Genomic DNA, 27,567 nt, shown 5'->3' with positions numbered 1-27,567 from the left:
CTTAGAGTAATAGAGATCTAGTAGCACTACGCAAATCCAAGATTGAGAATCTTAGTTCACCAGTACTGTTCAAGATATTTGAGGTACTTGTTATTTAGCATCAGCCTGAGGCCACTCATAGCTTATGCAACACTGTGGTATGGACATGTGAGCATCACCCTAGTCTCCTATGAGATACAAAAGAAAAAAAAAAATGTCAATTAAAAAAGATTGAAATGTATTCCCTGAAGACTTAAAATACAAAGACATTTCACATACTTGTTTTGAGGTAAAAGTAATAACAACAAAGAATGCTTCAGACTATTTAGTTCCCAAAACACAAGTCACAGTTCTTCACATTAAAATTTCAGCTATCTGGAATGAGTTCACTTTTACTTACAATGTCCATTTGTCTGTCTGTCCATCCATTTGTTAAGACCCTTTTTTCTCAGGAATGGTTAGAGGCATCATTTTGAAATTTATGTCAAATACTAAAGTCTACGGTTCCTTGGTGATGTAAAAGCTTTAAGCTTCTATGTCAGTTGAATCAAAAGATATGGCCATTTATGTCTCTATTCTGACACTCTCAAACTCATTCATTACAACCAATAGAGCACTCCCAGTTGACACAGATCATGAAATTTTGCAAGAAACAAGATTTTACAGTACAAGTAATGGAAAAACCCAAAAATTTGTTAATTTGTAATTATATTACATACAAACAAATTTTTGCCATTTGTTGTCCATCTGTTAAAACCCCTTTTCCCCTGGAATGGATAAATGTATCAAGATGAATTTATGCCAAATACCAAACTCTATTATCCCTTGTCAGTGTAAAAAATTAAGCTTCTAAGTCAGTGCAATCAAAAGATATGCTATTTATGTCACATATTTTGATATTAACTCATCAAAATTTATAGATGATCTACCTATATACATAACTGAGTTTGTATGGAATCCTCAGACTGCAAGTTATACTAGCACTTGTCTGGTCTTTTATTTAGTATATTTTTTCCCATTTGTAGCTATTTAAACTTTCTTAATAACTCATGCTAAAAGGTGGAATACAATCTGTTTACATTTTTATGGTTACTCACCATAATATGTTTCCACCAAAGGTTGGTGAATTTCAATAACACGTGCTATGCCTTCAAATAAAAGAGTCAAAGTGTCTGCATATATAACATTAGCTCTCTTGTCAGATACTGCCGTTTCAAAAGCTGCTCTTAAATTCTTCTGTGCTGTCTCCTGCAACTGAAGAATAAAAGAGCTTTCAGTAATGAAACCACCCAAGAGCACATATGAATAATCACTCTTAAAAACTCTACACAATGTTGCAGAACATATGACATTCATTCTACATATATAAAGATTAAATCTTCAAATAACTCTCCCCCCCCCCCCCCCCCCATGCACACACCCTCTCTCTTTCTCACTGGAAATAACCAGGTTGTCACTCATTTCCAACACATTCAGTTTCAAAACATGGCGAACACTATTCACAAGAAGAAATTCTCCTTTCTCATACAACTTCATGTTTTCCTAACAGACGGAATGGTAAAGAGCATTGGAATTTTTATACAAACAAGCAGTGCCTGTGGAGCTATAACCTTTTTTAGAGAACCATCATCACACCTACACAACAAAAGAATACTCTCAAACAACCCCATCACATTAATCAAAAAACAAGGTTAAAAATGGGAACTTAAAATACAATAAAAGCACTTTCAAACATGTTCCTTAATTTTATATATGAGACATCACACCAAAATATATTCAAGAAAGAACATACATGACCTACCTTTGAACACAAGTAAAGTGAAAATTTCCCTAATCCCTCTTCATGCATTCCCAGTAATGGAAATATCTTGAAAAATCTTTCAACAGATGCTAAATCTTCTGATCTTACCGATTCATCAAATTTTTGGGTTACAATTACTCTCAATTTAGAGGCTGCTTCTTGCAGTAATTTGAAAGAATTTGTGACATTAGTGCAATCTGTTGAAATAAAATAGTCACAACATTAGGTGTCAAAATTTTGGCAGAATGATAAGCTAAATTAAAACAAAATTGTCAAAAATTCACAAACTGGGGACTCAACCTTCAGCAACATCATCAGCTGTTTGCTGCACCAAAGTTTCATCCATGGAAAGAAATCTGTGTATATGAGCTGCAGCCTTTTCATAGTCTTCATTGTGAAGAGCTGCTTGCACACCATTGCTACATAATTGCAGGTCCAATAAATCATGCACCCTTTGCTGGCACTCTGATGCCCGGCTCTAAAAGCAAAAAAGTAATAAAAACAGAAAAATTCAATAGAAGAGCGAATATCCTCAACCTGCAAAACACGCTTATTTGTAGCACTAAAATGTAAAAAACGGACTCAACTACTTTTGAAATGTTTAATGTGTTCTAGTTACTGCTTAGTTAGGAGACATATGAGCAATATATCAAACTGACAAATACAACAGAGAAAAAAACTGATTTAGAGGGAACTGTACATTTAAGTCATAACCTCTATGGAAAATTCAGGATGGAATAATGACAGTATTGTGAAAAGGATAGATTGCTTCTCACCATATAGTGGAGATGCTGAGACACAGAAAGGCCTTCATCGGAATTAGACAAACACACACACACACACACACACACACACACACACACACACAAATGCAACTCTCTCTCACACACACACACACACACACACACACACACACACACACACACACACACACACAAATGCAACTCACACACACGACCACAGTCTCTGGCTGCCGAGGCCAGATTGCAAACAGCAGTGCACGATGGAAGAAGCAGTCTGGGTGGTGGGGGTAAGGAGAAAGCTGGGGCAGGGAGGGGGAGAGATATCAGGGTAGGGGTGGGGGACAGTGAAGTGCTGCTTGTGGGAGCATTGTTCTACACCCACCTACCCCCTTCTGTTCCCACTTCAGAACTACATAGATCTTTATTCCACCAATACACCCACAGTCTTTTTACTTTCCTCCTTTTCCATCCCCCACCCACCCACCAGACTGCAACCTAGCTTCCCTGTCCTCTACCCACCTTGTCCCTGCATGTTCCTGCATCTTGGTCTACTACAGGGATATCAGCCATGAGGCAAAGGGTTGGGAGCAAGTGTTGTGTAGGGACCGACGAGGATATTGTGTAGGCTCGGTGGGTGGTGGAATACCACTGCAAGAATTCCTCATTTCAGGGCATGACGAGAGGTAGGTGAAACCCATGCAGGGAACATAATTCAGTTGCTCCAGTTCTGGGTGGTAAAGAGCCACATCTGATGCAGAATGAAATGAACCTTTCACAGTATGTTTTCAGACCTCTGTGGAGGTGAAATGAGCAGGGGAATGTAAACATCATTTCTGAATAGCAGAAGCTCATTTACTGTACAGTCTTACATGGACATTACAAAAAGCAGGGTATGGTTGGGGGATTGTAAAGTGCTGCTTGTGGGAGCATTTCCTACACCCACCTACCTCCTTCCCTGTTTCCACTTCAGCACTACACAGACATCTATTCCACAAACACACCTACAGTCTCTTTACTTCCCTCCTATTCCATTCCCCCCCCCCCCCCCCACCATCCGTATAACCTTCAGACTTCGACCTACCTACCCTATCCTCTTACCACTTCATCCCTGCATGCTCCTGCAGCTAGGTCTATTATAGGGATATAAGCCATGACGCACGTGGTTGGGAGAAAGTGTTGTGTAGATATGATGATATAACAACTTGATCCACCAACACTGCTATCCCAAAATCATTTCTTACAATCCTTCCAAGAATTCCTCACATCCAGAATTGCTTCACAACTATTCCTCAGGTCCTTATAACATGACACTAACCTGTCCTCTGCAGAACTCCATGCTCTACATCTCCCAAAAGCTAATGACTCCATCATTATCCCCCAGCAGACAAAGGATCTACCACTGTGGTACTTGACCGGCAGGAATGTGTTAGTGAAGGTCTAAGCCGTCTGAAACCTCTACATGCAGCATCTGCCATCAAGATACCATCCCTGTGATTCAAACTGACCTGCAGTCTGTCCTAAAATCCTTGGGCCCCACACAAAGACTTACACCTCAATTCATAGAATTTCTTATCCCACCCAAACCAGACACCTACGCCTTTTATCTTCTTCCTAAGATCCAAAAAACCAAACATTCTCACCATCCAAGAGTTCCTGGCTTCAAGATACCAACCATTTCCTAGATCATCTGAAATCTATGCCCATTCCACTCCCACCATGCACTTTGCTAGTTACCGCTGATACCATTCCCTCTGTACCAACACCCCCCCCCCCCCCATGTATATGGTTTGTCTGCTGCTAAACATTTCCTCAGTCAACCCCCATCTGGTTCCAAACCTATGACATCATTTCTGCTCACATACAAACAGATCAGGGTACAGCCATGGGAACCAGGATGGCTCCTTCCTTTGCCAAACTTCTCATGGGGCACTTGGAGGGGGGGCTTTCCTGGGATCCATAAGCCTTCAGCCCCTGGTTTGGTTTAGATACATTGATGACATCTTTGCTGTATGGACTCGTGGTGAGGCTGACCTGTTAAAATTCCTGGAATATCTAAATAACTTCTCCCAATTAAATTTAACATGGTCCTATTCTGAATCCCATGCCACTTTCCTTGATGTTGGTCTCATTCTCACCAAAGGCTGGCTACTTACTTCCGTCCAAATTAAATCTACTAACAAACATTTTGACAGTTGCCACCCTTTCCATGTCAACTGTCCCCCCCCCCCCCCCCCCAATCCCTTCTCCAATACAGCCTTGGCATTCGAGGCAAATATATTCGTTCTGATACAGACTCTTTACAGCAATACACCACCACTCTCACCTCAGCCTTCACTGAACATAATTATCCCAACAGCCTAGTTCAAAAGCAGATTTCCCAGGCCATCACATCCCACCCTGGTACTGTTGATCCCTTCAAAAAACAACTTCAGAGCACATCACTTGACACCCTGTATTATCCTGGTCTTGACTGTATTAATCAGCTACTTCAACAACACCATGGCTTCCTAAAATCATGCCCTGAAGTGAGATCCATTCTGTCTGAGATTTTGTCCACCACACCTAGAACAGCTTTTCGTTATCCTCCCCATCTCCGCAATATCCTTGTCAGACCCTATGCTCCTTCTGTTCCCATCTCCCTACCCTATTGATCCTAGCACTGTGACCACCCTGCTGCAAGACGTGCCCTATGCACCCTCCTGCCACCACCTCTTCCAGCACTGGAACTGGCAAAGCAAAGGAAGAGCCACATTTGAAATACAGTGTTTTGCTAGTAATCTTTGCCATTACCCTATCTTCCACTTTAAACTCTTAGTCTTTCCTTCTCATCCCATCCAGTTAAGTCTCCCGTGAACCGGGGTTCCAGGTGACTTTTCTGAACTGTACCCCTCTCTAATCCTTTTCCTTCACACTGTACTGACAAAAATTACTTTGCAACGTAATGGTTATTTTACTTCTGCTTCATTCCCAAACACTTTTCCTTCTTTAGTGAGGGCACATCAGGGGCAGCAAGCACAAAGGTACGCTGCTTATTTTAGGTGTGTGTGTGTGTGTGTGTGTGTGTGTGTGTGTGTGTGTGTGTGTGTGTGTGTGTGTGTGGTGGTCAGACTATCTGAATGTGAAAACATGTATATTAACATCTTTGCCTACCTTCCTTCTGGTTGCTAGTGAAGCCAGAGGCAACATTAAAGGAGAACATCTGCCAATCAGGCTAGCTTGTCACAAGTGGTTGGAAGACTATTTGCAGCAGACATCTAAGGAGAACTACCTTCTTGAACTTTTGGTGGTCTGAATATTTTTGTTTGCAGGTGCCACATCTGAGCCGTTCAATTTGTCTGACTATCGGATTCCTCTCTGTTTTCAATATCACAGAGCCACATACATAGGTCATGAAAATAAATCCCCACATGAGCAATATGCATCAGCTGCTGTGGAACTGCAGAACATTAACACCAACATCTAAATCCGCATGAAATTCACACTTAAGTGCTTGGAAGTGGATTCATACAACCACTTTCAGGTTATTATTCAAGTATTGGACTATAGCGTAGTTTATGTGAAAAATGAACACCTAAATCTTCCTGTGCAAGTTTTGATTTCTTTTATTTTATTATGTTGGTCATTTCTTCCAATAGAGATGGGAGTAAAAAATATCTAGCATTTGTAGGAGAAAGTTGAGAGAAGGTTGGTGATTGAAATTTCATGAAAAGCTATCACTACAACATTGTTTAATACTAGCACTCCAATTTGTCTGTCTTATCCATGACACTATCTCCTACATTTTGTGGTAAAACAAAATGAGCAGCGCTTCTTTCAGGTTCACAATATCCTCCATCAACCCTGTCTCTTAAGGATGCCGTACCACACAATAGTATCCCAGATGAGTTAAGACAGGTGTAGTGGAGGAAGATTCTTTAGTAGTTATGTCGCCTCTTCTAATTGCTCTGACTTTAAAATGCAGTCTTTGGTTGATCTTTCCCACAACATTCTCTCTGTGATGGTTCCAATTTAAATTTTTCATCACTGTAATCTATAGGTATTCAGTTGAATCAATAACCTTCAAATTTATGTGATTGTATGACAGAAATTTAAGAGATATTTTTTAGTACTCATGTGGAGCACCTCACACTTTTTATCGTTAAAAGTGAATTTCCACTCTTTGCACCAAACAGATATCTTGTCTAAATCATTTTGCAGCTCATTCTGGTCTTCAGATGACTTAACTGGATGGTAAATGACAGCATCATCCGCAAACAATCTAATAGGGCTGCTCAGATTGTCTCCTAAGTCATTTATATAGATCAGGAACAGTAGAGGGACTGTAACACTTCTATTTTACTTGATGACTTCTGGTCAATTATTATGAATTGTGACCTTTCCAACAGAAAACCAAGATTCTAGTAACACTTTTATCCAGTACTTCAAACACATCAAACAATGGAAAATTCAGGAATAATGACAATATTATGGAAAGGATAGACTGTCACTCACCATATACAGGAGACATTGAGTCACAAACAGGCACAACAAAAAGACTGCTATATATTTAAGCTTTTGCCAACAGACCTCCTTCTAAGGTAGAAGACACACACACACACACACACACACACACACACACACACATTCATGGAGGCACAACTCATGCACACATGACCACTGTCTCTGGCCACTGTGAGCCACAGGGCCTGATGGGAGTAGCATCTGTTAAGGGGGGGAGGGGGGGGGTGGTGGTGGTGGTGGTGGTGGTGGTGGTGGTGGTGGTAAGGAAGAGGCTGGGGCAGGGAGGGATGGCAGAGCAGGGTAGCAGTGGGTGGGTGGTTGCGGGGAGGGGGGGGGGGTTGTGCTGCTTGTGGGAGCATGCAGGGATGTTGTGGGGACAGGGTTAAGTTGCCCGGTGCTGTCAGGAGGGTTGGGGTGGGGAGAGGAAGGTGTACAGAAAGGAGATAAGTAGACGAGGGGAAAAAGACTAGTGGGTGTGTCGGTGGAATAGAAGGATGTGTAGGAGTGGAAGCAAGGGAGGAGATAGGTGGGTGAAAGAAAGGGAGTAGCAAAGGTTGAGACCAAGAGCGGTTACATGGATGTTAGATTTACTGCACAGATAGTTACCACCTGTGCAATTCAGAAAAGCTGGTATTATTAGGAAGGACCCAGATTGTGCAGATTGTGAAGTAATCATTGAATGAAGCATGTTGTATTGGACAGGACATTTAGCATCTGGGTGGCCCAGCCTTCTCTTGGCTGCTATTTCTTGGTGGCCATTCATGCAGATAGTCAGTTTGTTGGTTGTCATGCCCAAATAGGAAGCAGAGCTAAGTTTGTAGACCACTTGACTGCTTTCACAAGTAGCCTGCCTCTGATGATATAGGTGATGACTGTGAATTATCTGGAATAGGTGGTAGTGGGAGGGTATATAGGACAGGTCTTGCACCTAGATCTATTGCAGTGATGTGAGCCATGAGGCAAAGTGTTGCTTTCTATGTGGGCTTGACAACCAACAAGTTGTCTGTCCGCACAAATGGCCACCAACAAACTGTGACCAAGGGACAGCTGGACCACTCAGCTGCTGTATATGTTCCCCAACACAACATGCTTCACTTCAATGACTGATTCACTGCCTGCACCGCGTGGATCCTTCCTACCAGCATCAGCTTTTCTGAAATGCATAGGTGGAAATCCTCCCTTCTTCAATACATTCTACGTTCCCATAACCTCCCTCACTTTGACCTTTGCCAGTCTCTGTCCTTCACCCACCTATCCCCTTCCTGGCTCCCACTCCAACGTAGCCTTCTATTCCATAAACACACCCACTAGTCTTTTTACCTCCTCTACTTACCTTCTTTCCTACTGCTCCCCCCTCCCCCAAACCTCCTGAAAGCACCAAGCAGCCTTACCCTGTCCCCACCACGATGAGACAGTTGTCGTGTGTGAGTTGTGCCTGTATGCATCTTTGTGTGTGTTTTCTACCGTAGAAGAAGGCCTTTCAGCTGAAAGCTCAAATGTATAGCAGGTTTTGTGTTGTGACTGTCTGCAACTCAATTTCAAACATAACGTTTGTGTAGTTTTACACAGAAAACTATGAACTGTTTATATACTGGTAAAGTGAAGATCTGTCTAATATAAACAATATTAGGAAAAGGACAGATTGCTACTCACCATAAAGATGGCCCACTGAATTGCAGACAGTCACAACAAAAAGGCTGTTACACATTTATAATTTTTGGCCCAAGGCTTCTTCAGTAAAGAAAACAAACAAACACAAACACAAACACACACACATATTCACTCAAGCAAGCACACCTCACACACATATGATCACTACCAACTTCAGCTCTGACTGCTCAGAGCTGCTGGTGTTAGTGGTCATGTCTGTGTGAGGTGTGCTTGCTTGTGTGTGTGTGTGTGTGTGTGTGTGTGTGTTTTCTTGGTTGAAGAAAGCTTTGGCCAAAAGCTATAATGTGTAACAGTCTTTTTGTTGTGCCTGTATGCAACTCAGTGGGCCATCTTTATGGTGAGTAGCAATCTATCATTTTCCTAATACTGTTGATATTCCAATCTGGAGTTTCCATTGTCTGATTTTGTCTAATATGAGTATTAGAGTTAAGTAGACTCACAGACTTTGAACATGGTCAGGTGATTGGGTGTCACTTGTGTCATAAGTATGTACGCGAGATTTTCACGCTCCTAAATGTCCCTAGGTCCACTGTTTCTGATGTGATAGTGAAGTGGAAACATGAAGGGACATGTACACCACAAAAGCATACAGGCCAACCTTGTCTGCTGATTGACAGAGACTGCCAACAGCTGAAGAGGTTCGTAATGTGTAATAGGCAGACATCTATAAAGACCATCACACAGGAATTCCAAACTGCATCAGGACCAACTGCAAGTATTATCACAGTTAGGCAGGAGGTGAGAAAACTTGGATTTCATGGTCAAGCGGCTGCTCATGCCAGTAAATGCCAAACGACGCCTTGCTTGGTGTAAGGAGAGTAAACATTGGATGATTGAATAGTGGAAAAACTGTTGTGTGAAGTGACGAATCATGGTACACAATGTGGCGATCTGATGGCAGGGTGTGGGTATGGAGAATGCTCAGTGAACGTCACCTGCCAACAGTAAAAATCGGAGGTGGTGGTGTTATGGTGTCGTCGTGTTTTTCCATGGAGGGGGCTTGCATCCCTTGTTGATTTGCATGGCACTATCACAGCACAGGCCTACATTGATGTTTTAAGTACCTCCTTGCTTCCCACTGTTGAAGAGCAATTCGGGGATGGCGACTGCATCTTTCAACATGATCGAGCATCTGTTCATAATGCACAGCCTGTGGCGGAGTGGTTACACGACAATAACTGTAATGAACCGGCCTGCACAACGTCCTGACCCAAATCCTATAGAACTAGGTCTCCGGATATTTTTGATCACATAGTGTATATTGCATAATAAGGTATCCTTTTACTTTATTTTTTGCTATTTGGGGATTTTCAGTTTCCTGTTTGATGTCCAGTGATAATTTGATACAGCATCAGAACATAAAACTTAAATCTGAACACTAGATATGGAAGCAAAATCTACATGGAAATTACTGGCATGTCTAGTATTGTTGCTGTGAATTACACAATTCATTCTATATTCTCTTTTGTTATCAACCACAAATAGTATTAGGAAGAATGTGTTCTGACAGGGAAATGTATGAATCTCTAGGTCCCTGAAGAAATTTCTGCAGGTTGTTCAGTTATCAACTTTACATAATATCCGTACTGCATGTTGCTGAGGAATAAATGCCTTTAACCATAGTTGCTTTGGTCTGTAAGATTATGCCTTACAACAGTATCGTATTAAAGTATGCTAGCAAGTAATAGGACCCAGTACGTTGTCCTCGATGGTGAGTGTTCATCGGAGGTGAGGGTATCATCTGGAGTGCCCCAGGGAAGTGTGGTAGGTCCGCTGTTGTTTTCTATATACACAAATGATCTTTTGGATAGGGTGGATAGCAACGTGCGGCTGTTTACTGGTGATGCTGTGGTGTACGGGACGGTGTCATCATTGAGTGACTGTAGGAGGATACAGGATGACTTGGACAGGAATTGTGATTGGTGTAAAGAATGGCAGCTAACTCTAAACATAGATAAATGTAAATTAATGCAGATGAATAGGAAAAAGAATCCCGTAATGTTTGAATACTCCATTAGTAGTGTAGTGCTTGACACAGTCACATCGATTAAATATTTGGACGTAACATTGCAGAATGATATGAAGTGGGACAAGCATGTAATGGCAGTTGTGGGGAAGGCAGATAGTCGTCTTCGGTTCATTGGAAGAATTTTGGGAAGATGTGGTTCATCTGTAAAGGAGACCGCTTATAAAACACTAATACTACCTATTCTTGAGTACTGCTCGAGTGCTTGGGATCCCTATCAGGTCAGATTGAGGGAGGACATAGAAGCAATTCAGAGGCGGACTGCTAGATTTGTTACTGGTAGGTTTGATCATCACGGAAGTGTTATGGAAATGCTTCAGGAACTCAGGTGGGAGTCTCTGGAGGAAAGGATGCATTCTTTTCATGAATCGCTACTGAGGAAATTTAGAGAACCAGCATTTGAGGCTGACTGCAGTGCAATTTTACTACCGCCAACTTATATTTCACGGAAAGACCACAAAGATAAGATAAGATAAGAGAGATTTGGGCTCATACAGAGGCATATAGGAAGTCATTTTTCCCTCATTCTGTTTTGGAGTGGAACAGGGAAAGAAGATGCTAGTTGTGGTACGAGGTACCCTCCGCCACGCACCGTATGATGGATTGTGCAGTATGTATGTAGATGTAGATTTAGAAGTCTGCCTGCGCACCAACATAACGAGTCTAAGTATAAAGCATACGGCTCTGAACTTTTTGATTGATTTATCCATTTGCTGGTGCCAACTCAAGTTTATTAGCTGCCCTGGTGCCTAGAAACTTCCATCCAGGTGCCTAGCAACTGCACAAATTGAGCCTCATCCAGTGCATGCGAACTTATTCTACTTCTGGTACTTTTAAATAATTTTTGTTTGTTTAGAAGTCTGTGTATGGTTAAAGATTACACTGTCTGTTGTTGGCCAGTTGTACGCCTGTTTCATTATTCTCTTAGCTGTACCTCGCATGGGCGAGTTTGGACCCTTTTATCAGTCTATTTGTGACATCAGCCAACATGACGGGTTTTGCAGACTTCTCAAATGTTTATGGTAAATCATTTATCTCAGGCTAGAACAGGAGAGGGTCAAGCTCCATATTTTATGTTTTTTCTCTCCAAATTTAATCTTATTCTTATTGCATCATTTGTTAATGTGACATCTGTTTTCTACTGTTAAGATACGACTCTATTCGTGTAAAGGGAATACCCATCACATCATACTATTCTAGTTTACATGATGCAATTTACGATCTGCACAAATTAAAGGCATTGGCAAGACTGCAGAAAATGTCAACACGGTAATTTCTGTGGTTTAGTTCTACAAGTCGTGTTTGGCAAGGCCATACCTAGCGAATACTGAATCAGATCTCTGGTGGGAATTTACCAGCAACTAGAATACAAACACAGTATCTCTCCACTCAAATGAAACAACCAAGAACAGCAATTCGATTGACATATTGTCAAATTCTCTATTTTATACCTAGTTTTCATGTAACATGTCTAAAATCACAGTAAACACTTACCCTTGCTAAGTCCAACTGGCGGACTTTGGCACTCACATTCTCTGCAAGTGTTGAAGTAAAGCTTATCATCTCCACTAACTGCTTAGCATCAGAATGAACTATCTGAAGGTTTGGCAGTGCTTTTGAAATTCCTCTCAGTTTTGCTTCAAGGTGGCATTGCCTGGCTAGAAGTGTTCCCAACTGATCATTAATTTTTTCCTGAAATATTAGAATTGTCAAAGTGAATTAGTATCTACAATAACAAAGTGATGCTGGAATACATTCTGTAGCAGCCAGTTAATTGGAAGACAATAGGAAACAAATTTCCTTGAGACGGCAGTAGTCTCTTTATTTCTTGTTACAAAGGATGATGCATTCACAAAAAAAGGTCACAGGCGAGTCCGTATGATAATGCCCTAAATTCATACTATGGTGGTTTTAAATGTTTCCCAATAACAAATACACAATGTGACTGGCCAATGGGTGAAATTCAATCACAGTACTTCACAGCAACCTTCTCAAACAGAAATGCTAAAAACATAGAACAGAATACATGAAACTTTTAGACAAATAATACTAGATACATCAGTGATTAGGTATATTATTAAATTTGATACTTTTTTCACTTTAGAACTTATACTATTATGCAGCTACATAAGAAATACAAAATGAGGAAGATCAAAATTGGAATTCCACAACAAAAATTGATGAAAATATGGAAAAAGAAATTTACAGAATGTGTCCCATGTCCAGATGAAATGAGATAGAAATTGGCCGAAACAGAAATACAGAGTATTCCTCAAGCTATTGTACACAGCATTGCCCTATTTCACTCTTTGATGTAATGCAAGAAAATGACTGCTTGTACAGAGCTGAAAGCCCTGTACTTTAATTTTTTAATCATGATACTTACGCGAGGTGTATGAAGCTGAGTAATGGATTCTTAGAATCCTTACAAATGATTTTCAAATTTAAAAATAGCTCACACAAAATAGTAATAATAATAATTTTGTTGGCTCAATGACCTGCCATGTCCTTCATTTGAATGCCACTTTGGTGACTTTTGCGACCCTAACCTACCCCAGTGATCCTACTGGGAAAAGGGGACCTACAGTTTAAGATGGAATCCAAACCACATGTCATTCCTCGTGAATATTCACATCATTGGGAGGGGGAGTATAGGTTAAAGGTAGAATGAAATATGGATTGGTGTTGGAATATGATCTCACATTTTGATATTTTGTGATTCTTTAAGCAATTTCAAAATATAAACGATTTTCTTCAAGAGGTGTTAGGAATTCCACAGCTTAATGTACATTTACAAAGATGCTGCTGCTCTTACAGAGAAGAATACACTGCAACAAAATTTTTGGAAAATTATAAATTATTTAAAGAGCTGACAATGTAGTTACCAGCAGCTAAAATGATAGTAGAATTACATTGGTCTGGCCAGTACTGAAGAATTCCACTGTGCAATAGTTGCTTTAAAGGCTCTTGAAAATAGCCATTCAACATGTAGTTCTTGGAACTTAATCTAGTTCCTCAGTCATTGAATTTGGTAACGGTTTAAGAGAGTTAAGTAACGTTAGGCTATCTGACAGTCCTGCATTTGCTTACAACCTCAAAAGATACTTGATAAGACACAGTCATTAACATTGAGCAATAGGACAGCTGCAGTGGTTAGTTGTGGGTAATCTAATAATGGGCAGCAAGCCCTTCAGTTGCCACACTGAATGAGATGGATTCCAGTTACTTATTGCTGACATGGAAATTTCACATATTTGTGAGTTTTATGTTTCCAGACTCAGTCTATCAATCTGCAAATGCTATAATGGCAAACTAAAAGCTTCGAGCTGGTCTATAAAGTATGGTTGGAAACGTCAGTTGGTAAGAACATGTTGCAACGTCGTACGTTTATACCTCATACGGGAGTGTGGGATACACAGCTTTTAATATATTACTCGATATATAGCTTTCAATGTATACATGGTATTGAATATCAAAATTTCTTATGACCAAATTTCACATTTATTATTAGTTATTTAATGTTGTATTGAAGAATTTTAGATTATATACCAACTGATGCAAAGTACATGTGTCATCACAAAAATAAGAAACTTTGATAATTTGTAACAATGTATTTTCAAGTTTATAACAACAGAATTGTCAGATCTAAGGGAATATTAAATTGATTTTGCATTACAAAAATCAAACAATAGAAAATCCAGGATGGAATGTAACAATACCAGAGAAGGAAAGTTGCTACTTACCATATAACGGAGATGCTGAGTCGCGATAGGCACAACAAAAAGATTCACACAATTAAAGTTTTCGGCCATTAAGGCCTTTGTCAACAATAGACACACATACACACACATGCACACACACACACACTCACGTAAACACAACTTGCACACACATCTGCAGTCTCAGAGAGCATGGTTTAATGGCCGAAAGCTTTAATTATACAGAATCTTTTTGTTGTGCCTGTCGCGACTCAGCATCTCCGCTATATGGTGATTAGCAGCTTTCCTTCTCTGGTATTCTTGATTTTGCACTACAGTTATTTTCATACAAAATTATAGTTTTCAAAGTTCCACATCAGCATAAAAAATATCAAGACTGTTTAACAACATATAATATAAAGTGCAAAGTAACTTGCTGAACTGAAAAATGTAATTCTTCAACAATAACATTTGTAAATGTTAGTAATTGAAATACTTATGTTATTTAACAGAAAATTAAAGTTTTTACAACTAATTGTTTAAATCAATATTATTATGAAATTTTACCTGAAAACAAATTATTTAAGAGTACTAATTGTATCACATATTTTCCTCAGTAATTTAAAACATGCTGCTACAGTGAAGTTTCTATGAATATGTAATTTCTCACTATAACTTTACATAAGTATCTGTCCTACTGACTCCCACATGAACCGTGGATCTTGCATTGGTGGGAGGCTTGTGTACCAAAATGGTACAGATAGCCACACCGTAGGTGCAACCACAATGGAGGGGTATCGGTTGAGAGACCAGACAAATGTGTGGTTCCTGAAGAGGGGCAGCAGTCTTTTCAGTAGTTGCAAGGGCAACAGTCTGGGTGAATGACTGATCTGGACTTGTAACATCACCAACCAAAATGGCTTGCTGTGCTGGTACTGCAAATGGCTGAAAGCAAGGGAGAAAAAACAGCTGTAATTTTTCCTGAGGGCATGCAGCTCTACTGTATGGTTAAATGATAATGGCATCCTCTTGGATAAAATATTCCAGGGGTAAAATAGTCCCCCCATTAGGATCTCCAGGGGGGGGGGGGGTGTACTCACAAAGACATCATCATCAGGATAAGCAAAATTGGCATTCTACAGATTGGAGTGTGAAATGTTAAATCCCCTAATCAAGCATTTAAATTACAAAATTTAGAAAGGGAAATGGATAAGCTGAAGTTAGATATAATGGGAATCAGTGAAGTTTGGTGGCAGGAGGAACAGGACTCCTGATCATGTGAATACAAGGCTATATATACAAAATCACATAGGGGTAATGCAGGAGTAGATTTTAATAATGAATTAGAAAAATAGGAATGAGGGTAAGCTATTATGAACAGCAGAGTGAATGCACTATTGCAGCCAAACCAGACATGAAACCCACACCCACCACAGTAGCACAAGTTTATATGCCAACTAGTTCTGCAGATGATGGAGAGATTGAAGAAATCTATGATCAGATAAAAGAAATCTTTCAGATAGTCACACGAGTCAAAAATTTTATTGTGGTTGGGGACTGGAATTCAATAGTAGGAAAAGGAACAGAAGGTAAAATAGTAGTTGAATATGGACTGGGGGAAAAGAATGAAAGAGAAAGCCACCTTGTAGAATTTTGAACAGAGCAAATTTAATGACTGCTGACACTTGGTTTCAAAAACATGAAACAGGCTGTATACATGGAAGCTACGTGGAGAGACCAGAAGGTTTCAAACTGATTATTTAATGGTAAGACAGAGATTTAGTTACCAGATTTTAAATTGTAAGACATTTCTAGTGGCAGACATGGACTGACCACAACTTATTGTTTATGAACTGTGCTTTAAAACCGAAGACATTGTAAAAAGATAGGAAATAAGGAGATGGGACGGGACCTGGATAAGTTTAAAGAACCAGAGGTTGCTGAGAGTTTCAGAAGGTGCATTAAAGAACAGTTGACTAGAACAGGGTAAAGGAATACAGCAGAAGACGAATGGGTAGCTTTGAGAGATGACATAGTGAAGCCAGCAAAGGATCAAGTAGGTAAAAAGACAAGCCTAGTACATATTGAATTTAATTAATGAAAGGATAAAATACAAAACTGCAGCAAATTAAGCAGGTAAATGGGAACACAAATGTATATAAAATGAGACTGGCAGGAAGTGCAAAATGGCTAAGCAGGAATGGCTAGAGGAAAAATGTAAGGGTGTAGAAGTATATATCACTAGCGGAAAGATAGATACCAACTAAAGAAAAATTACAGAGTCTTTTGGAGGAAAGAGAAGCAGCTATATGAATATCAAGAGCACAGATGGAATAACTGTCCTAATCAAGGAAGGGAAAGCAGAAAGGTGGAAGGAGTATATAGAGGGTCTGTACAAGGGAGATGTACTTGAGGGCAATATTATGGAAATGGAAGAGGACATAGATGAGATAGGAGGTATGATACTGTGGGGAGAATCTGACAGAGCACTGAAAGACCCAAGCTGAAACAAAGAGAAAACTTTTGACAATGTTCACTGGAATGAACTCTCTGAAATTCCAAAGGTAGCAGGATAAAATACAAGGAGCAAAAGCATATTTACAACTTGTACAGAATCCACACAGCAATTACAAGGCATGACAGGGAAGCACTGTTTAAGAGGGGAGTGAGACAGAGTTGTAGCTCATCCCTGATGTTATCAACCTGTACACTGAGCAAGCAATAAAGGAAACCAAAGAAAAATCTGGAGTAGGAACTGAAGTTCAGGAAGAAGAAACAAGAACTTAGAGGTTTGTCGATGGTGACATAATTCTATCAGAGACAGCAAAGGATGTGTAAGAGCACTTAAGCAGTATGGACAGTGGTTTGAAAGGAGGCTATAACATGAACATGTAACATGAACTTCAACAAAAGCAAAACAAGGATAATGGAATGTGGTTGAATTAAATCAGGTGATACTGAGAAAATTTGATTACAAAATGAGGCATTGAAAGTAACAGATTAGATTTGCTATTTGGGCAGCAAAGTAACTGATGATAGTCGAAGTACAGAGGATATAAAATGTAGAATGGCAACTGCAAGAAAACCATTTCTGAAGAAGAGAAATTTGTTAACACTGAATACAGATTTAAGTGTCAAGAAGTCATTTCTGAACACATTTTTGTGGAGAGTAGCCATGTATGGAAGAGAAACATGAACAATAAACAGTTTAGATAAGAAGAGAATAGAAGCTTTTGAAGAATGCTAAAGATCAGCTGGGTAGATCATGTAACAATTAAGGAGGTACTGAATAGAACTGGGGGAAAACAATGCCTATGGCACCACTTGACTAGAATAAGGGATCAGTTGATAGGAAACTTTATGAGACATCAAGGGATCACCAGTTTAGTATCGGAGGGAAGTGTGAGCGATAATAATTGTAGAATGAGACTAAGAGATGGATACAGTACGCAGAGTCAGATGGATGTAAGTTGCAGTAGTTATGCAGAGACAAAGAGGTTAGCACACGATAGAGTAGCATGGCAAGCTGCGTCAAACCAGTCTTCGGACTGAAAACCACAACAATAACAAGTTTGGCATCAAGGATTGTTACATCTTTATAGTGCATACTCTGATGCAAAATTAAATTGGTATCCTGGAAACAAGCTTAACATGTGACTAAGTGAGTCCCTACAAATCCTTTCTTTCAAGGGTGCTAATCCCACTACAAAAAAGTGAAGGAAGATTATAATCTGTGAGACTGACACTCGCAGTAGCTTATAGCAGCTTGATCACACTTATTCTGGTTCTCTAGAGGCAATCAGCAAACTCTGTGCAAATAGGCAAGGTGTATCTGTATGTCTAATTACACATACTTCTGACATTTTTTTTAAAGTGCTGGAAAACTAGTCAGTATCTAGTATTATGTAACATTTTAAAATAATACTTAACAATGAAAACAAAAAATATTTTCACAATATTGTAGACTTCTAAATATTTTCCTTATTAACTACTTCCATCAACAAGCAACAGAAGAATCTATTAGAATGTTAACAGTTATACTCTGGCAAAATACAGTATCATTATCCGTTGTTGAGATACTCTCCTTTAGTCGTGTGGGCCAGGTATATTCTCAGTGGGAGAACTTATAAAACTGAATACTGGCAGGAATATTTCTTTGGCCCAGGAAGATTCCCAAAAATTTGGAATTTATGAAATTTTTTAGATTTTTTTACATCAAATAAACAAACTTCCCTGAGTATTTTAGTAACTTTAGTTACTCACTAGATGGCATATCGATATTATAAACTCATATGTGATCTGAAGCTTTCCTGGCGTATTTCCCAATTTGAACAGTTCTCGGGTATCTGACTGCGTGGCGTCGTAATTTCTCCACAATATTTTGGCAGACGTACACGCTGCCATCTTAAGGTGGTTCCTGACGAATGCTGTGCTGTTCCTCTCTGCGCCCTATATATACTAGCTGTTACCCCCTCCACCGTTCCTCTCCTGGTGTCTTTGGTGTGGCCGGCGCAGCGGCTACTGAATGTGGTGGGGGAAGCGGCGCCTGGGTCTGAACTGGGGTCTGCAGTCTACCTGCTGCCGCCGTCCGGGGTGATGAAGATGATGGGCAGTGACAGCAAGGAAGGACAGGGACTCAACAATGATGGCGGCAGGCGGCTCAGGCAGGCAGCCAACCAGCGATGTGCAGTGGCACCGGGCAGTGGCAGTGGGCGGCAGCAGCAGCGACAGGGACAGGCAGCAGCGATGGTGACTGCCGTAGTGGCGGTGACAGTGATGGGCAGCAAGATGGCACAGGGTGAGGCCAGTGAGAGCTCTTCCAATTGGCGAATATGTTTTGAGGGAAGCTCATACAACAAATTCTTCTGTGTGGAAGGAGGGATTCCAAACCTCTGGATGTCCACGCTGACTTCGCTGAACCTTTTTCCTTGGTTTTGTGCAGCACGGCCTGTTGGATGCACTTAATGAAAACAATGAACCAGCACTATCGGTCATGCGCCATCTTGGAATATGCCGTAGAGTTGGCGTTGAGCTTCCTTTTGGAGAGGGCACACGCTGCGGATAAGTAATGTGCAGAATTTGATAGAAAGTGGAGTTAACAGTTAAAAGTGTTATGCCTACGATTACATGTTTACTTAATGTGGAAATACAATGTAGCAACAGTTGCTTTAGTGTGAATGTGAATCAAAAATAATTGTTAAACAAGACTGGATGAGTGTAGGCATTGTTAGGGAAGTGTGTTACATGCTAAAGGAACAATAAATCAAAGTAATATGACTTGTGCTGTTATTATTTCAAAGTGTCATTTTTATTCTTTGATTAAGTAACTTTAATATTAGGTTATTTTCATAATGAAGAGTGTTCTCTCAGCAAAGCCACCACACAGTCTAATGGCTGCAAAATATAGCCTATGTAAACTAAAAGGATAGGGACAGACCTACTACAATTGTCTTTGCAACATGACATATTTTATCATCACAAAACCACAGATATATTAGTAAAATAAATAAACACATAAATAAATCCTGTTACATACCTCTAAAGGTTTTCCAGGAATATATAGTTTGTTCATAAAATGAATTGGTTTCAAGAGTGAATTTGATACACTTGTCGCCTACAAAATGCATGCTAACTCTGATAGAAGACCAAGATGAGAGCAAAAAGCATTTGTTCTTTTTTGATATAAAGTATTTTCCACAATTCTATAGCACAGGATCACCCCTGGTGCTTTACCCTTATACTTTTGAGAACCACTTGGATGTTTCACATAATCTTGAAATTTGTACACCACATGTCTTATTGTCAGCTAAAACAGATGGCCAATGAACAGATAAATTAATCCACCCCTTTGACTGAATATTAAAAAACACTGTAAATTAAAATGTGGCACATGGCGATTTGCATGCCACAACCACCACACACCAGAGCAAGAAGCCATGCATAGATGAGTGAAACGGAGCACTGGGCAGGGCTCCTTACAGTGGACTCTGCTATGGTGAAGAGACTTTACACTTTAAATACTACCTTCAAGGAAACCAATTTGCTACTCAAAACACTCAGACAGACTTTATCAACACAGTAGCTAAAAAGCCTTGTGATAAAAAGGAAGAAAATGAATACAGGCTGATAGGCATAAAAATCTCTTTGGTGGATCTGCCCTAGAATACTATGCCTCCAAGTAGTAATGTACATCTGATCTATACTGAAGAGCCAAAGAAACTGGTACAACTGCCTAATATCGTGTAGGGCCACTGTGGGTACGCAGAAGTGCAGCAACACAATGTGGCATGGACTCAACTAATGTCTGAAGTAGTGCTAGAGGGAACTGACACCATAAATACTGCAGGGTTGTCCATAAATCTGTAAGAGTATCCTTGAACACTATGTTGCAAGGCATCCCCGATATGCTCATGTCTGGGGATTTTAGTGGCAGTTGAAGATTTTAAACTCAGAAGAGTCACTTTGTAGCAGTTCTGGATGTGTGGGGTGTCGCACTGTCCTGCTGGAATGCACAATGGACCTGAATTGATGCAGGTCATCAGACAGGATACTTAAAAGCATGTCACCTGTCAGTCATATCTAGATATATCAGGGGTCCCATATCACTCCAACCGTACATGCCCTACACCATTACAGAGCCTCCACCAGCTTGAACAGTCCCCGGATTCATGAGGTTGTCTCCATATCCATACACGTCCATCCACTTTATACAATTTGAAATGAGACTCGTCCGACCAGGCAACATGTTTTCCAGTCCAATATGTTTCAACAGTTCAATGCTGGTGTTGGCAGGACATGTGAGTCAAAGTTTTAACACATATGAGACTATGGTGATAAGAGATTTACAAAACAATTTTTGAAGTACTATACATGCTACTGCATGATACCATAAAACAGAACCACATACCAATAAACTACAGTTCTTAAGAATATGAAATCAACTGAACAAGCTACAAACATATGAATTCCATGAACTATTTACCTGCTATAAAGGAAATAGCTGCAGCATTATTTTGCTATTACACTTTTGGAAACAACAAGATGCAGCTAACTTCATAAGGACTGTAAAATCTCAAATGGAGTGCCTTTATCTTGTCCAATAATTATTCTTATCACAGGTGTACTTACTGTTGACAATGTCTTTTAATATATGACACACAGATTTAAAGAACAATTACCACCAAAATTTCAAATTTACATTGTTATCTGGATAGGTTTATTGCACAAAAAAGTCTTAAACATGAACAAGAAAACGTCCATTTCCACTAATGAGCAAAGCACAGTATATAGAGGAAAGGTGGTTTCCATTGCTAAAAACAACGTTTAGGCGAATCCGTATTTTATGTCACATAAAAAAAGAGCCACCCTCATTCAGCAGCACTACCGAAATTTATTATTGAGAGCAAATATGATATACCTATAAGAGATTATACTGTCCTTGAAAGACAGCTCAAGAATACACAGTTAACTGACAAGATTACACTAACAGCAGACAGCATCAATAACAAAGCAGTTACAGAAACAACTGTTTTGAATTCTATATGAAAACCATATACAAAGAGGGGCCTACTAACTTTTTCCCCATCATTAAGGAGAAAGAGAAGCAGGACTATCAATATGACAACTCCAAAAGCTTATAATCAAAACAGCCATACATTAACAAAATAAAACAGACAGGAGCTACAACAGTAAACCAGGAATCACCAACAAGACACGCTAAAACAACCAAGAACACCAAACAGACAAAGTAGGTCATGTAATGAAAATATGAGGTACTGACATAAGTTACAAAACTAGAAGAAGCATGAACCTAAACTTAGGCATCAGGTGTCTACCAACGAAGCTCTTAGAAGTGTGAAAGATATTAAGACCAGCAGGGCTCTTGAGGTAATGCACAATGAACACATCAGAATGTGGAAGTACAATACTACCCATTTGACTCTAGTGGAACTTTTTAATTGAATACATCACCCACCAATGACAAAATTAAATGGAAACAATCAGAGCTGATAACAGCAGACACCTCACTCTTCTGGAAAACTACAACACAAACACTAATAGCAAAAATCAAACTTTTTTCAAACACACTGATTAAATTTAAATCAAATAAGTCTCACACAAATACAGGCATAAAACACTAGCGCCCCCCCCCCCCCCCCCACCACCAAACTTTAATTCTTAGATGCACTATTCACTTCCTTCTCGCTATTCAGTCTTCACTTCATACTCTGTCATTTTCTGATCTTTAGGGAGAGACCATAGTGAAGGGGAGGGGGGGGGGGAGGGGTAGTGTCTGGTGGGAGCATCCAAATAGTCCGTGTGGTGGATGGTTCCGAATTTCCAGATTTCTGGAAGTGGGAACTATATTAGTTAAAGAAAATGAATGGAGGATACTGACCAGATTTTTTGTGAATAAGATTTGTGGGGTAGCTGCAGCAGAGGAAAGCCTAGGAAACACTGTTGGTGTAGATGTTGAGAGATACCACCATTTGCTATGGATACCTGAACTGTAGGGAAGGGAGTGTTTGATGTGGAAGGGGTGGCAGCTCTCAAAGTGTATGTATCACTGCCTATTGGAAAGTTTTATATGGACTGAGGTTTGAATGTTGGCTTCAGAGAGGTGGAAATCAATGTCAAGCCAGATGCCTTGGAAAAGGTTCACATGAATCTGAGTTGGAAAAAGGATTTAAGTTGTCACACCCAGAAGCTGAGGAGTTGTTCTTCCCCATGAGTCCACTACAAATATATCACCAATAAATCTCCTTTGCTTCCTGTTTGGATTTTGCTGATGAATGTGAGGGTTTTACTACTGTACCATGGTATGTTGTGCAAAACTTGTAACCACTGGCTTCATTAGCTGCTTTCAGGTGGTAACCTGTTTTTTAGTTACTGCCTTTGTTTCTACATGTACTTTGTTCCAATAACTATCTCAGTCCATGTTGCTGTGGTAACTTTCTGTGCCAGCTTTTTCACTGTGGTCAAAGTGGATGTTGTGAAGAAAGTTAGGTGTTTTGCCTTATAAGTCACTTTCAGTTTACTACATGGTCCTCACTCCGTCACTTTAAATCTTGACTCCATGGAGCAAGGATCTCACCACAATAAACTAATGAGGGAGGTGATACATGCAGTGCTAGGTTCATGGGCAGTTTCGCAACAATAAACATCAGTTAGCAGAACCTTAAATGGCAGTGTAGTGTGCGTGATATGATAATGTTTAAATAACACAAAAAAATTTTGTACATAGAGCTGAATTATAACACACAGAGCTTGCTTCATTATTTTCAGGAAGAATAGGCATATCAGAAGTCAAAACAAAAGCAGCTGTCTTTTGCTTTTCTCAGTTGATTTTTCCTGTGAAGTTATGTACATCAGTCACTTCATCAGCCTCCCATACTTCCTTTAATTCACTTGCATCAAGGGCTATTATGTCCCTGCAAGTCACAACAGCTAAACTGAAATTTAGACCACTGTGCAACTCCATCATGATTGACTTTCACCAAGAGATTTTGCAGTCTGGAGCAGTGATGCTTGACATATAGTGGCAGTTTATGCTATCAGTGACTGATTTCAGAGGTGTTTCATTGATTTGAGAGATCCTGCTGTCCCACACAAGATTCCTGAATACAGAAACGTTCTAGCATATATTCTTCTCTCTTAATTATTGGAAAAGAATTGCGATAGCTGATTTGTGTTCTGTTACTGTTGTCTGGTCACATCACAGTTTGTGTATGTTCATATGGCTTAAATATTCACTTCTCTTAACATGATGAGCATTGTAGTCCTAACAAACAGCCCACCTGAATCACTAGGAGTATTTTATTGCTTGTTGCAGTATTCATGAACAGTTAGGAAATAAATATAGAGTCAGATTTCCACTTGCCTGAGTAATTGTTGTACCATTTGGGTGTGGTGGGGGCTTCACAAATTGGCCACTAATATCTGTTTTGACTCGACATCCATCCTCCACCCTATCAGCAAGCATCTCATCTTCAGGTTTCTTCAAAGAGTTTGTACTATCCATGTGATCTAGGCAATAAGTCAAAACATTCCCCATAACGTACAATATTTCCCTGCAGTGTCACACAGTGGTCAGAAAAGCCTGTAGCCTACAGAGCTTATTGTTACAGAGGGCTGATGGCACACATCAGATCTGAGACAATGGGTTCATCAATTCCATACCCAGCAAAAACCAGTGGAGTTCCCTGTGCTGCTGCCATTTACCATGGCATATACCATTTATCACATGACTTGGATGTGTTGAGCACCCCTACCAAGAGTTACAGAACAGTCTTGTCTCTAATATTAAGTTAAAAAAGCCAATGAGGACTTCTTTAGGATTCACTGTGAGGTGCCGCAACATCTGGTAATTGACTTTCTTTTGAGCTACCCCTCCTGGAAAATTCATAGTAGTAGTGGCATTTTGGATCCTGGCTGACGATGCCAATGATTTGAGCAAATGGCTCCACTATGGGCAATGTCTCCTTGGTGGGTCAGGAGAGTCTTGATGGTTATTACAGCATTGTAGAATGTATTAACAGTGCTCTTCCCATCCATTCCACACATAATCCTAGTGGCTACAGATACATATACAATATTTTTGGAGTCGGCAGTTGAGTTCAGCAACTTTTTCCAGTCATCACAAGAAAGACTCTGAGCTGTTAATGAGATGGTCTGTGTTTTAACCTCTGCTGAGCCAAGTAGCTACATTGTAAAACAGTTAGTCAATGACAATCAGAAAATGAGTTGTCTTCTAAGATACAGCACTTCGACACAGATGCATCAATGGTTTCGTGAATGAAACTGATAATATGACTGTATGCAGTTTTACAGGCACTGTCAGTTGTCTGTACAGTGTCAATTTAGCACACTGAGCACTTGACTTGGTGGCTTTATTTTGCAGCACTGCTCTGTCAGACATTTGCATTCACATTGTCAAGTAGTCACTGTAGTGTCACTGCAGTGCAGGCCACTGAGAACTTCTCACAGAGCAGAGTGTGTTAATGTTCGAGTGTATAACAAAAGACCGATGGCTGACAATAACCCTGTAAGTACTGCTAAATATGACAAACATCTTTCGATAACAGAGATATCCTCTTCAGCTTGACATCTAGAGCAGATGGTTGCATATTCACATACAAGGGAGAACACAAAAATAACCAGAATTTTTTTTATTTTGAATTTTAATGAACTCTACATTTATAGTACTTTAGTCTGTTTCAGAGTCCATATGCATCAATCCACTTGTCACAATGCTTTTGCCACAACTGAAAACAGTTCTGGAACTCATGAGGCAGGTTACTCTTCAAAGACGTTAGTGTGTTTTCTTTGACATTATCCACATCACTTTCCTTTCAGAATTTCTTCACCTGTGGATAACAAAAGCACAAGCAGGACCCCCCCCCCCCTTTTTTTTTACCATGAACTGTCAGAGCGGTGTGGGCTGGAGCATTGTGGTGGAGAAACCAGTTCCCATTTCTCCACATTTCTGTCTTTTTGTTGCACACTGTCATGTAATCTAAGTAGCACATCCAGATAAACATGTCGGTTCACTGTTTGTCCTGGAGGAATGAACTACTTGTGCACAATGCCACTGAAATAAAAAAAGGATCAATACTGTTTTCACAGTGGATTGCACTTGAAGGGCTTCCTTGGGTCATTGTGAGATAGCTAGTTTTCCACTGGCTTGACACTTGCTTTGACTCTGGACTGTATCCTTAGTACAACTCTCTTCCCCAGTCACAATTATTTTAAGAACATTTTGATCATTCTGCATTTCACCCTTCAAGTTGCAGCAAACATTCACACACTTTTCTCTTCGGTCATCTGCGAGCAAGCAAGGAACAAATTTTGCAGACACCCATCTCAAGTGCAAATCTTCAGTTAAAATTCACTGGACTGTGCTCCATCATACTTTCATTTTTTCAGAAAGTTGGTCAATGGTCCTCCGACGATCTTCATCTAGTGCATGTTTGATTGTGGAAATGTTTCCAACATTGTTTTCTTTCGAAGGACAATCTTGGCATGGCATGTCTTCAGTTCACACACTGCCAGATTTGAAACGAGAAATCCACTTGCAGACCTGTGATTTCCCCACAGCATCATCATTAAAGGCTTGCCGAAGCATCCCAATAGTCTCTGCTGCAGTTAGCCATGTCATTAATCACCAAAGGTTTGAAATAAGAACGCAAACAAAAGAGCATAACAAACAAACAATTTAACTCCAACTGATTCCAGCTAACTGAGTGATGTGGGAGACCCCAAACTAACGCCACTTAACAGCAAAATGAATAACTAAGAAGCATGTATGCGCAATATTTCAATTCTAGCTATTTTTGGGCCTCACCTTGTACCACACTATGTGCAATTAGGTGCAGAGGAGGAGCGTGTGGCAGTGTCAGAGAGCAGTCACTTGATGACAGATAGTAAACCCACTAGGTGCACTGGTGATGTCCTTCCTGCGGAGAGCATCAGAGTCTTTAGAGCGGAGAATGTCCGAGTTTTTAAAATGAGCCTCCTGGATGCACAAACACAAGAGTCCATCCTGCACTAAGTGTCTCAATTCCTGCACATGTTACTTGAGCCTATTTCTGTTGCAGTGGAATAAGAGAGCCATATTACAAGTGAGGCTTTTCGCTTTCTTTTGTCTTTCATCGAGCCGGACAATTTGAGCTGGGTCCTTAGCCAAGAGATTTATTGGTTCCATGATGCTAACCACGAAGTCCATGATCAATGCTAGAGGGTGATCATCTCATCCATTAGGCAGAACAAATGTAGTGTGGTCTGAGGTTTTTATGCAAAATTTTTGAATGGTTGTCTTTGTGAATGTTTATCATTCATAGATTAAGGTACAGACTCAACAATTTGGGTTTTAATATTTAATTTTTCCTTACTCACTTACTGAGATGAATGATAGACTTTGAGCATGGTCTGGTGTCCTGAGAGACAACTGACTTAGCAGTAGTAGTTCTGCAGGATCACATGCAAGTATATGTGTCTGCTCAAGCTTCCATTGTTCAATTTTCTGTCAAGGGTGTATTAGTATTCACAGCTCTTTTGCTTGTCCATGTCCATAGATGGCCAGTTAGCACACCTGACTGCAATACAGAGGACCCACATTCAATTCCTGGTACTACCAGAGATTTTCCCTTG

The 27,567-nt window shown here is 40.0% G+C and overlaps 1 protein-coding gene across 4 annotated transcripts in view; it reads right to left on the bottom strand.

Moving 5' to 3' along the window:
- LOC126236766 (conserved oligomeric Golgi complex subunit 4) overlaps positions 1–27,567 on the bottom strand; it is a 128,836-nt gene that overhangs the window by 92,130 nt on the left and 9,139 nt on the right. For all 4 annotated transcript variants that reach the window (XM_049946336.1, XM_049946334.1, XM_049946333.1 and 1 more), the window contains exons 2-5: positions 12,215–12,412; positions 2,081–2,258; positions 1,781–1,977; positions 1,077–1,233 (exon numbers count right to left, since the gene is read on the bottom strand). In XM_049946336.1, coding sequence (XP_049802293.1) covers positions 1,077–1,233; positions 1,781–1,977; positions 2,081–2,258; positions 12,215–12,283 — 601 coding nt within the window. In that variant the 5' untranslated portion in view covers positions 12,284–12,412. The remainder of the gene's footprint in view (positions 1–1,076; positions 1,234–1,780; positions 1,978–2,080; positions 2,259–12,214; positions 12,413–27,567) is intronic.

The sequence above is a fragment of the Schistocerca nitens genome, chromosome 2 (genome assembly GCF_023898315.1).
Source record: "Schistocerca nitens isolate TAMUIC-IGC-003100 chromosome 2, iqSchNite1.1, whole genome shotgun sequence".
In the NCBI taxonomy this organism is placed as follows: domain Eukaryota; kingdom Metazoa; phylum Arthropoda; class Insecta; order Orthoptera; family Acrididae; genus Schistocerca; species Schistocerca nitens.
Note: the sequence above shows the minus strand (reverse complement) of the source record. Positions and strands in the feature narration are given on the sequence as shown.